At 40.6% G+C, this 11,830-nt stretch overlaps 1 protein-coding gene across 1 annotated transcript in view; it reads right to left on the bottom strand.

The window, feature by feature from the left end:
* Positions 1–3,643: 3,643 nt before the first annotated feature.
* The window catches only part of LOC144692553 (olfactomedin-like protein 2B), a 56,127-nt gene continuing 47,940 nt past the window's right edge, over positions 3,644–11,830 (bottom strand). The window contains exon 8 of the mRNA XM_078561550.1: positions 3,644–8,718. Coding sequence (XP_078417676.1) covers positions 8,117–8,718 — 602 coding nt within the window. The 3' untranslated portion in view covers positions 3,644–8,116. The remainder of the gene's footprint in view (positions 8,719–11,830) is intronic.

Here is an 11,830-nt window from a genome sequence, read left to right as displayed (position 1 = left end):
TGATATTGTAGAAGTTCAAGACAACAGTCTTGCTAAAAGTAGATTGGGTGGAGAGAAGAGATTGAAGAGCACATGAAGGTTCTGCACTTACTGACTCAGTATGATGTGGTAATAAGGGAGATTGATGGAGTCAAGACCAGAGGCATCAAAAAATCATGCACCACAGAAGGTGGCCTTTCAGTCCGTTTTGCCTGTGCCAGCTCTTTGAAAGAATTTAGTCCCACACCCCTGTTCTTTCCTCATAGCCCTGCAAATTTTTCCCTTTCAGATTTAAGCTAATTGGCAAAAGAATCAGAGATGGAAATGAGAGCTTTTTTAAACATAGTGAGTTAATATGGAATGCAATGCCTGGAAATAAATATTGAGGAGGAAATATTTGCTTAGTGCTGTGGGGGGCTACACAAACTACACTGAGTCCCCAGAAGTCATGAGGCATTAGGCAATGGTATCGATGAGGAAGCCTGTGTAGGCTGCACAGGTTTACGTCTTAGGTGCTGCCTGTCCCCAGGGAATTGATGTCAGCTTTGCAAAGAAGTTTCTTCCCCCCCTGATTCTGCTTCTACCATTCTTTCAGGCAGTGCAATCCATATTATTATAGCTCTCTGCATTTAAAAAAAAAACTCATCTCCCCTCTGGTTCTTAGCAATTACCATAAATCTGTGTCCTGTGGATTGCTGATCTTCCTGCCAGTGGAAATAGTTTCTCCTAATTTATTCTATCATACCCTTAATTTTGAACATCTATTTTAAAGTTCTGCTTAACATTCTCTGCCCTAAGGACAACAATCCCAGCGTCTGATCCTGCATATAAATGAAGTCCATCATCCCTGGTAACTAAAGTTCATGACTCTGTATCCTCTGCTAGACCTTGAAATTCTTCCTAAATTATGCTGGTTCTTCCTACCAAAATATATTACTTAACACTTCTTGACACTGTCATCTACCAGGTGTCTGATCATTTTACTAATCTGTCTCTGTCCTAGTAACTTCCTCACTGTATACTACGTTTCCGAGTTTTGCTTCTTTGGCAAATGTTGGAATTATGCCCTTTATACCCAAGTCCAGGTCACTGCTTAGAAAAACCCAAAAAAAGCCGTAATCCTAAAACCAACCCTTGGGCTCCACTGTGCTCTTCTCTTCAGTCTGAAAAACAATAATGGGTTGGACATGGCAGCATGAAGTTTTGGCTCATCCAGATATAGTCAGTTGAAGAGTATTGTCATGAAGGAGGAGGCAATGAGGTAGAGCACTGAGTCATCACCATTCATGTAACATGACCCCATCTTCTGAAAATGATTAACAGTAACAGATGATGGAATTGCCTAACTCATACTAACCTCAGTACCCTACAGAAATGGAATTAGACGTGGTCCAGGAGCCTAGCTTCTCAAACGCACAGTGTAATCGACTGAATGCACAGTGTAATCTACTGCAAGCTCTCATAATTACAAAAGTATCATACCATAGTGACACATGTTGTTATTCTGACACAAAATAATGTTAGATAATGAACAGGTATGTTTGTTGTATCTCAGTAACTCATTTGTCATAAACTGCATTGACACACTGGTGTTATGTTATATATGGGAGTCCAGTACCCTCTGAAATACTGTAAAATGTCCTTGTATCACGATGTTGGGTTGGTGGTGATGGAGAAGGAGAAACCCAGATACAATACTAGCAGTAACTTAAGATATGAATTTCAATGTAAAAGCTCAAATAGAAAAATCCAGTATTGACATGAGGGCTGACTGTGATGTATCATTTCAAATAATAGGTGGCTGTGCATTTGAAGCTGTAATATATTCCAGGTGGTTATTTATTTGCATTGTCACTCATCAAAACATGAATGAAGGTTCTCAACCAAACACAGAATTCCCTGAGGGCTGTAGGAGCTTAAAGGATTTATACTCTTAAAGGGTACAGTTACCAACAGTATGTTTACAGACTGATAATATGTTCAAAAGCATGGTTTATTCTTGACACTGTGTACCAGAGAGAATTGCTTGCAGATAATGGTACTGCAAAATTGCAGTAAGGAAATCAGATAAGTACTTCTGGCCAGAACAATTAAAACCCACCAGAAATTTAAAGAAGGTGTTAAAGAATTAAGCAAATAAACTTTTAATTTGAAAATGCTGGAAATGTTAACCCACCTTTTCTTTTCACAGATGCAGACAAGCTTGCTGTGTTTTACCAACATTTTCTGATGGTTTGAAGGACTGACAAGCTGGGTTTTAAACGGGGGGGAGGTAGGCTTCAAACTTATTTTGGGATTCAGATAGTAATTGGGAAGGCCCTCGTAGTTCCAGGTTACTTGAAGTCCTTCAATTAGATCATCATCTTCTCACCATTCCCAGGTGGTCCTTTAAAAATAGTAACCACACAGATCATAAACAAGGCCAGTAGATGTCTGTTTTCACAGAAAAATGTATGAAAGCAGGAAATTCTTGCAACACCATGCAAAGATCCTGTGTCATCAAAACTGAATTTGAATCGTTCAGTCACTGCAAACCAGTGCCCCTCTTGAGAAATCATCTCTTCAGTTGTGGTCTTTCCATATTTTAATTATTAGGAATTCTTTCCCCAATAATTTGATGCTTTCAAGTAGTGAACACAAAAGCAAGCAGTCCTGAAAAGGTTTACCACCTTACCTAAGAAAGTCAATGATGCCAAAAGGCCATTTTGCATCATTAAACTTCATCCCTCCATTGTCCTAACTTGCCCACTGTAGCATCCAACCACATTTTGAGTGTCTCTACTATTGCCTTTTAATTAATGTAAGTTCATGTCCTGTGATTCTTTCCTGGCTGTATTTGAAATATTAATAGGTTCACTTTTCTACACTAATTAACATTTGATTCCTTTTAGCTGCTTAGCTCTGACTTATGCCTTTTCTTTAATTAAACCATTTTCATAGTCAAACCCAAGCAAACAATAAAGAAAATCAGTATTTGAAAATTTTTAAATAAAAATAAGACGTATGTACAGGTGATCTGATTGAGACCCATGCAGCCTCAGGAGTTGAGAGCTGAGTCTTAGTGGTGACTTCGTTTCAGTGCAGTCTTGCTGGTCTCAGCAAATTGTACATTTATAGCTCAGACACTTGCCATGAGCTGTAACCCAGCATAGAGACTCTGAACCTGTCCAGTGAACAACTTGCATTTATATAGCATCTTTAAAGCAGTACAATGTCTCTAATGACTTTACAGGAGAGTAATCAGTCAAAAGTCAACAGAGACAAAGAAGGAGAGAATAGGAGGGGTCACAAAACTTGGCCGAAAGTGGCTTTTAAGGAGAGTCTTAATGACAGAAAGAAAGATGGAAAGGTATAAGGAGGGAATTGCAGAAGCCTGGACAACTAAGCACAGCCACCAATGTTGGGGCAAAAAAACATGGAAGGGCAAAAGGCCAGAGTTGGAGAAATACAGAATTCTCTGAGGGTTGTAGGAGCTTAAAGGATTTATACTCTTAAAGGGTACAGTTATCAAGCAGGAATATACTTGCAAGGAGATTTCAGACAGGAGTTTTCAGTTCCTGGAGCAATCCATGGGGATGACTAATACCTGAGGACATGAACATGCCAAATAAATTCAAGTACTTTTTTTTCAGATGACAGCAGAGTAGCAAAACTAGACTTCAGCTTCAATTGTCAAACAGATTTATTGAAGAGTAATAGGACAAGCAAATTGGTCTAATAACACAGATATATGCTTACAGTTGTTACTTAGCTAGCTCTTCAGGTGATAGAAAGTAAATAAATCATTTGCAGCTGCTATGCCCAACTATGATATCAGTAACATTCTTACAGAGCAGTTATTTTCCCCTTTGTATACAGAAGCTATCTGGATGACTGTCTCTTGGAAGACTGCAAATGTACTCCAACTTGAGAAAGAAAGACTGATAAATATCGAGGTGACAGAAACCCGTTCATTTTAAATAACTTTCAAATTAAAAAAAGAGCTTCCAATCAAAATAATACTTGAATCAAATCATACAAAATTGTATATGAATTGAATGGATTAGGACCTCCCATTAGCACCTGCCTGACTACAAGCACTGATTGGACAACAGCTTTATCAAAATGAGCAGCAACGTTCTGAGTGCATCTGCTTTTTAACCGATTTTGTACCCTGACAGAATTGAAGAAGTTCTTAGCAGCTGCATCTTAAACAGAATGATTTTACTGTTTTCTGTACTGCTGTTCTCAAAATTACACTGAGCAATACTAGTGCAGAACACTGAACACTTTTCATGTAGAATTCCTGTGCAATTTTGATAATGGCTTCAATCCATGTAAATTGAGTAATTGCAGTATAGTTTCAAGCTTCTCATGTATTGTACCTTACAGTAATTATTAGTACATTCCACACATCAAGGGGAAGCATTGTATAATCGTTATGGATAAGATTATCTAACAATCAACATTTTTTTGCATAACCACTATTTATTCATCAGTAAATGCCTTAGCCTATTCTAATCTGCTCAGTTTACTGCATAAACTGTAGGATGCTGATGCTCATCAAGCATTGTAGGTCTTGGATATCAGTAAAACAGTTTTTGTTTTTCTGTAGTTACACTGATTGTGTGTGTGTGTGTGTGTGTGAGAGTTATCACAGTATCAGTATTCTCTGAGACTTGTGTACTTTCATGTCTGAAATTTTATTGATTCATGAGATGTGGGTGTCGCCAGTAACGCCGGCATTTATTGCTTATCCCCAATTACCCTTGATTATTTCTTGAGTACAATTGAGTGGCTTGCTAGGGGCCATTTCAGAGGGCAATCAAGGGTCTGGAGTCACATATAGGCCAAAATTGGTAAGGGAAGCAGATCTCCTTCCCCAAAGAACATTAGTGAATTAGATGGGTTCTTATAACAATCCAGTAGTTTCATGGTCACCATTACTGGCACCAGTTTTTTTTTTAATTACAGAGTTTATTTAATTAATTGAGTTTAAATGCTCTAGCTGCCATGGTGAGATTTGAACATATGTCACTGAATTATTAGTTCAGGGCATCTGGATTACTGATCCATAACATAATGACTATGTTTCCACATGCTGTGCACTTCAAAAAATATGTTCTCTGTGGTATAGTGCATAACTCTAAAATTGTGGGAGAAGCAGCTCAATTTGCCACCTCCCTGCCTCACCTTACTTAAGTCCAACTGCTCGATGTGTTCCTGATTGCCAGATGACACAGGGACAAGGCGCAATTTGAACTGTGTGACTTGAGTTATCTTGAAAATATTAGGATTTGTGCATCAGCTGTTCAACCCGTGTGTCAGAGGTTCAGGCTCCCTATGTGGCCTTGTTCAGGAATATCTAATTGTTGGATTTATATTAACACTTTCCTTACCAAAAACAGCTGGAATTCCCAGTGCTAGTACAACCAATTGATGTGGCTGTCAAGTGTGCATGTGTTTTGTCTGTGCGTATTTCTTTATTCATTTACGGGATGTGGGCGTCGCTAGCTAGGTCAGCATTTATTGCCCATCCCTAATTGCCCTCGAGAAGGTGGTGAGCTGCCTTCTTGAACCACTGCAGCCCATGTGCTGTAGGTACATCCACAGTGCTGCTAGGAAGGGAGTTCCAGAATTTTGACCCAGTGACAGTAAAGGAACGGTAATATGTTTCCAAGTCAGGATGGTGAGTGGCTTGGAGGGGAACTTCCAGGTGGTGGTGTTCCCATGTATCTGATGCTCTTGTCCTTCTAGATGGTAGCAGTTGTGGGTTTGGAAGGTGCTGCCTAAGGAGCCTTGGTGAATTTCTGCAGTGCATCTTGTAGAAGGTATACACTGCTGCCACTGTTTGTCGGTGGCGGAGGAAGTGAATGTTTGGGGAAGGGGTGCCAATCAAGCGGGCTGCTTTGTCCTGGATGGTGTCAAGCCTTTTGAGTGTTGGAGCTGTACTCATCCAGGCAAGTGGAGAGTATTCCATCACACTCCTGACTTGTGTCTTGTAGATGGTGGTCAGATTTTGAGGGGTCAGGAGGTGAGATACCCGCCACAGGATTCCGAGCCTTTGACCTGCTCTTGAAGCCACAGTATTTATATGGCTAGTCCAGTTCAGTTTCTGGTCAATGGTAACCCCTAGGATAGTGGGGGATTCAGTGATGGCAATGCCACTGAACGTCAAGGGGTGATGGTTAGATTTTCTCTTGTTGTAGATGGTCGTTGCCTGGCGCTTGTGTGGTGCGAATGTTACTTGCCACTTGTCAGCCCAAGCCTGGATATTGTCCAGGTCTAGCTGAATTTGGACATGGGCTGCTTCAGTATCTAAGGAGCCACGAGCTGAACATTGTGCAATCATCAGTGAACATCCCCAAATCTTACGTTATGATGGAAGGAAGGTTGTTGATGAAGCAGCTGAAGATTGTTGGGCCTAGGACACTACCCTGAGGAACTCCTATAGTGATATTCTGGAAACTGACATGATTGACCTCCAACAACCACAACCATCTCCCTTTGTGCTAGGTATGATTCCAACCAATGGAGAGTTTTCCCCGATTCCTACTGACTCCAGTTTTGCTAGGGCCACTTGGTGTACGTGTATATATTACTGGAAAACTGTGCAACCAGGTCTCTCATTACAATGGCACTGATATGAGTGGGGAGGTTAGAAAATTGATTGTTACACTGTTCTCTTGGCTCCGAGACCTGAATTCAACTCCAGGCCCACCACCTCCCCCAACTCCTCTCCCCCTGAAATAGGATGCAGGTTTCTGTCAGTTCTAAGGGTCCTTTGTATAATGAGTTTGGGAAAGTCTCGAACAATTTCCAAGTTGTCCCACAGAGTGAGAGACCACAAGGATATCTCATGGAACTGTCGACCTGTAAATTTTACTCCCTGCCCAGTTTATGTTTGGCTCAGGAGTGTGCAATCCAGACCCTTAGGGCAAAAAGTAGAAAAACACTGTGGTCCATCACCTTAGTGAATATACAGATTTGCTCGAAAATGGAATGGGCAGTGTATCAGATGGCAAATGCATCATCAGCGAATTCCCATTGGTTCTATGGTGTGCAAATGTTCTGCATGAACCAAGCATTTTCACGATCAATTATTCAACAAAACTGTCAACACACGTGCAGGGAATGATGAAAAAACACTTGGACATAATGGAATCACTTCCTTATTAACAGGTGTATTGCCTATTAAAACTCTGCATTCACTAAATGGTGAATACAGGACACCACTTACAGTGCATACTATGTTACATTATATGCTGTCGGTTTCGGACTCCATAACAAAAAGCAGTTTCTGCTTTCTACTCCAATGCCAAAGCTGTGGCCTAACCATCCCAGAAACTGTAAGATTTCAATCCAATTTATTAGCAAAAATGAAATGTTGGGCAAATATCTTTAAATTCTCAAGCACACGACCACTAATATCTATTATTAATCAGACACACCACAGGAAGCAGCCATCTCTAATCAATAAACATAAGGTGCAATACATCATTCAATAGTTCATACCTTTTAGTCATTGAGGAGATAATCCACATTACAGAATGGTTGGAAATGGAAGTCAACTATTTGTACTTTGGAAGATGATGAAATATTGAATTGTTGGTTGTGATGCCATCTTTCAAGGTATCAGGTTAGGATGCTTAAATCAGTTGTTTCATTATTTAGAACTTATGAACTTAATTAAGCCTCTTTAATTGTATTGTCTCTGTGATTATTCCCAATAGTGGCAATGAATGCCAATTCATAGCGAAGGGACAGGGGTAGAGAATCTGGATTTTTCTCTGCAAATCAAGCAATACGAAAGGAGCATGCAGGTTTTGTTGGTTGGCAAGTATGCTAAGTTTGAGCAAGAACAACGTTCTGTTTGAAACTCAGCAGGGAAGTCTGGTAGGCATCTTACTCTTCTGTGTCTTGACATGCAAGGTATGCAACTATTGTATAAAGCGCAGGTCAAAGGGGGCCCTTAGTGTGCATGTGTTTTTCTCTCTCTGTCTCTCTTTTAAAGCAGGTTACCATGGTTATATTAACAAAGACAGATTGATCTACAATCTGTGAATGAATATAAGAACATCATTTCCCCTTCTTACATATATTTTTTTTTACAAAGACAAGAGCTGGAAGCACTTCATAAGTGTCTGTGTTTTCCATACTAATAGGCGAATGTGATACCATATGTGACTTGATGACCATTGTCCCATGCATACAAGATACGCTCTTTGGGGTTGTAGTCAATCTGAGTGGTGTAAGAGTACTCGTTGGTAAATGGCAGCCTTGGATTGATTTGAGTGTTTGTGTGGGTGTCAAAAGCATACGAAATGTTCGCGTGCTTGTTCTTGTAGCTGTCCACTGCATACAGCACACCACAGACTATGAAGCAGTTGCCATAATAGTTTTTCCTCAGGCCGGTCCTCCAGGTGGTTTCTTTCAGGATGGACAGGTCGACGGTGTTGAGCCTGCTGATGATTATGACCTCTTGCAAGGAGCCCACATCGTCAAAGGCTGGATAAATCACCCACAAACCGTTCTCATCAACAGCAAAGTCTATGTCGGAGTGGCCCCTCCACCTCCAGGGCGTGGACTCGTCATACACTGCATCATGAAGCAGGGTCCAGGCAGCCACATACCTTTGCTTCAGGTCATACTTGATAATGTTGCGCGTGAAAGCTCTGTTGTAGAAGAAAGCCCCACCGTACACCACATGGCCTGTCCCAATCCAATTGTAGGGAAGTTTGTAAGAGTTGCTCCAGCGACCTGGAAGGAGATGTAACAGGAACATTGGAGATTACATTTCATCTACTCCCAATCTTTTCCCCTACCTCTTTTGAGGACATTGGCTCTTGCTCGGGTTCCACGAGCACCAGCTGCTGATCCAACACTTTGTCCAAGTGGCCATTCTCCATGTGTGAGCCTGAACAATGAATATTACAAAGCTGCACACATGAGGGAAATAGGAAGGAAGATGACTTCAGCCTGTTCTGTCATTCAATCAGTTCATGGCTAGTCTTTATCTTAGCTCCATCTTACCCACTTTGGTTCCATAACAGCAGAACCTGATCTTGCCTTGCCATTCCTGAAAAGCACACTGTCAATGGAAATGAAATAGCGTTCAATGTAGTACCCCACCTCCCAACAATGTCGAGGCCAACTGTGGCAGTTCCAACTGTAATCTTATTCTTCTCTTATTCTGTATGGCTCAACTCTACACCAAGCAATGTGTTTACAAAATGAAAACTTATTCAGATAGATAACAGGCTGCTTCATTCATTTTGGTTTTGGAATATCTGAAATCGGCACTGAGTCAGTTACATATCTCTGTCACTGATTTTGAGAGTGTGGATGCCCAGGAACAAGTTGCAGGCAGGAATCCTATTGAGTGATTTGGGATGACTTAGATTTGGAACACTAATGAATACGTTGGAGTGAGTTACAGGCTGGAATCTAATTTAAGGGATTGGAATGATGTGTATGTGTATGCAGTTTCTGGTTTAGATCTAACTGAGGAGTTTAGATGATTTATGAATGAAACATGAATAACTGTCTGTGAGAGAGAGGTTAGAATTTAATCAAAGGGTTTTGATGTAGAATAACTGAATACTTAATACTGAAGCTGTAATGATCTGCAACTCCTGTCTGAACACCTAAGCTATCTGTCATGTAGTAATTCCAGTGTATCTGTTGCATAGACCCAAAAAAAATTTGACAAAGTTTAATAGAAATCAGATGTCAGCCAAGACCAGCTTATTTAGAAAGTGATTTGGTGTTGCCTTGCTTAATGGTCTCACCAATTCCAAGCCAAAAGATTGGACAAGCAAGGACCCTGCTGGTATTACTCTCAAGCCAGTTGATGGGAAGTAGACAGAAGAATTCTAAGATTACTCAGTATCCAGATTTTCCACTTTTATTCCAAATACTCTGTGATGTGGCTGAGATCAGGACCTTGAGGCACAGCAAGTCACCAGTGTCAACTGCCACCAAGCCATTTCTTCACTACAAGCACTGAAGCTCTGCCAAATTGACAAAAATTCCTTCTCTCACTCATCTCACAGAACATCAATGGAGCCTAATCTTCTTGGGACTATGTAGCACATGATGCACACCTTGCTTTCTTTCTTCACTGTCACTTAAGACCATGAACCTGTACCATGCAACACCTGTACATAGGTAGCCCCTTCCAATGTTGTTGCTGAACCACACCCTTGGCAAACACCCTTTTTTTCTACTCAGCCACTCCCCACAACAGTGCAATCCAGCAAAATATAGCTGGGAAACCATGTCCCATTCGAATTGTAGGACCTACCATGTCCCCCACTACTGGAGTACTAAGAGTCGATTAAGAAATTTTCAATGGATTCACCTCTTTCATAACTTCTCTGTTAATAAAGTTTTGTGATGATCCCAAAGGCAAAGATTACAGAGCTTGGTGGTAACCTTGACTGAGTCACATGCTTGTTCTGCCCTTGGAGATAATGTATTTATCAAGACACGATTATTGTTTTTGAAAGGAAGTTCAGCTGTAATTGGCTTTAGAATGTGCCAATGTACATTTCATGTTGGGACACAGTACAGGCTAACAGATGTGAACTCTGCTTTATTCCTTACATAAAAAAGTCGGAGCATTTTCACATTTAAAATCGCTTCCACAATCTGAGAGGCAATATTTTATCGTTTCTGCCAGGACAATATTTATTTGTAGGTCCTACAATTCTAATGGACTCCTCTTGCTTTTGGTGCTTCAGAACCTGAAACAATGCCACTTCTTAGTGTGCTCATTTGACTCTCAAGGATAACTGAACAAATAATTCTATGCTGCAAGAGTTCCATGGGTCAATGGGCCTCCAAATAGGTCCCTAAGAGCTCAGAAAGAAAGAAAGAGAACTCAGAACAGAAATAAAATCATTTTCATTATTCATGTCAAAGTTGAACAGAAAATCACATCTCAAAGTTAAGAGTATGGAAGGTTTTAAAAGCACCCTACCACACTAAGGTTCTTGTAATTCCAGGTTCAACTTTTGGGCTGTGGAAGGGGCCAAAACAGGTCAGCTCATGGTTGAGTTTGCAGCTTACCAACTCATCCTTACCTAAAGTTTGAGTTGAAAGTACTGGAACAGGTAACATTGCAGTGTTTTCCAGAGCCCTAAATTTTCAGTTGCAGATCACAAGAGCCATAGGAGCTGGGAAAACTGCTTCACCTCTGTTGTAATGCTCTCTCTTTATGCAATGATGAAGTTTTGTGATATTGTTATGGATAACCAATTGCAAGAATATTATAATCTAACCTTCATTGCCTGACCACTGCCCCCATGACGGTGTTTCACAGAGCATTTGTTTAACCATTATTCACGGGCATTAAATCAAATGATTTAATTGTCTCCACTTGCTGGAGTGGGAAGTGGCTATGATTGAAATAACCTGCATTTCACAATGAAGGCAATCTTTGGAAAATTTCAGTGCTTAAACACAAAGTTGAAAAGGAGATTAACCATGTAACTGCTTATTTCTCACTTTTGTTTAGTTGGTCTCCTTTTAATCTACCCTTTACTTTTCCTTCTCCTCTCCTCCGTTAAGCTCCCTCCCAGCCACTGTTTGAAAGAGCTTGGCCTGCAATCAACTCCCAAGCAGTTGCCAGTGATTCTTTTGAGGTAGCTTCCATGAGGAAGTCCTCCCCAGGAAGTGATTTACCCTCCATATCTTCTTTTCTCCCTTCCTGCTCAGCATTGTGTGACCTCACTGAAAGCATTTGTGGGATGAGGAATTCAGGAGCTTGGCACAATGTTTCTGTGGTGAATAATGTCTTCGAAAGCTCAGTAATAAATTATTCTTTTGAAGTTGCAGATGATTATTGTTATTTTGGATTATGCACTAC

Source organism: Cetorhinus maximus, chromosome 17 (genome assembly GCF_964194155.1).
Source record: "Cetorhinus maximus chromosome 17, sCetMax3.hap1.1, whole genome shotgun sequence".
Classification (NCBI taxonomy): domain Eukaryota; kingdom Metazoa; phylum Chordata; class Chondrichthyes; order Lamniformes; family Cetorhinidae; genus Cetorhinus; species Cetorhinus maximus.
Note: the sequence above shows the minus strand (reverse complement) of the source record. Positions and strands in the feature narration are given on the sequence as shown.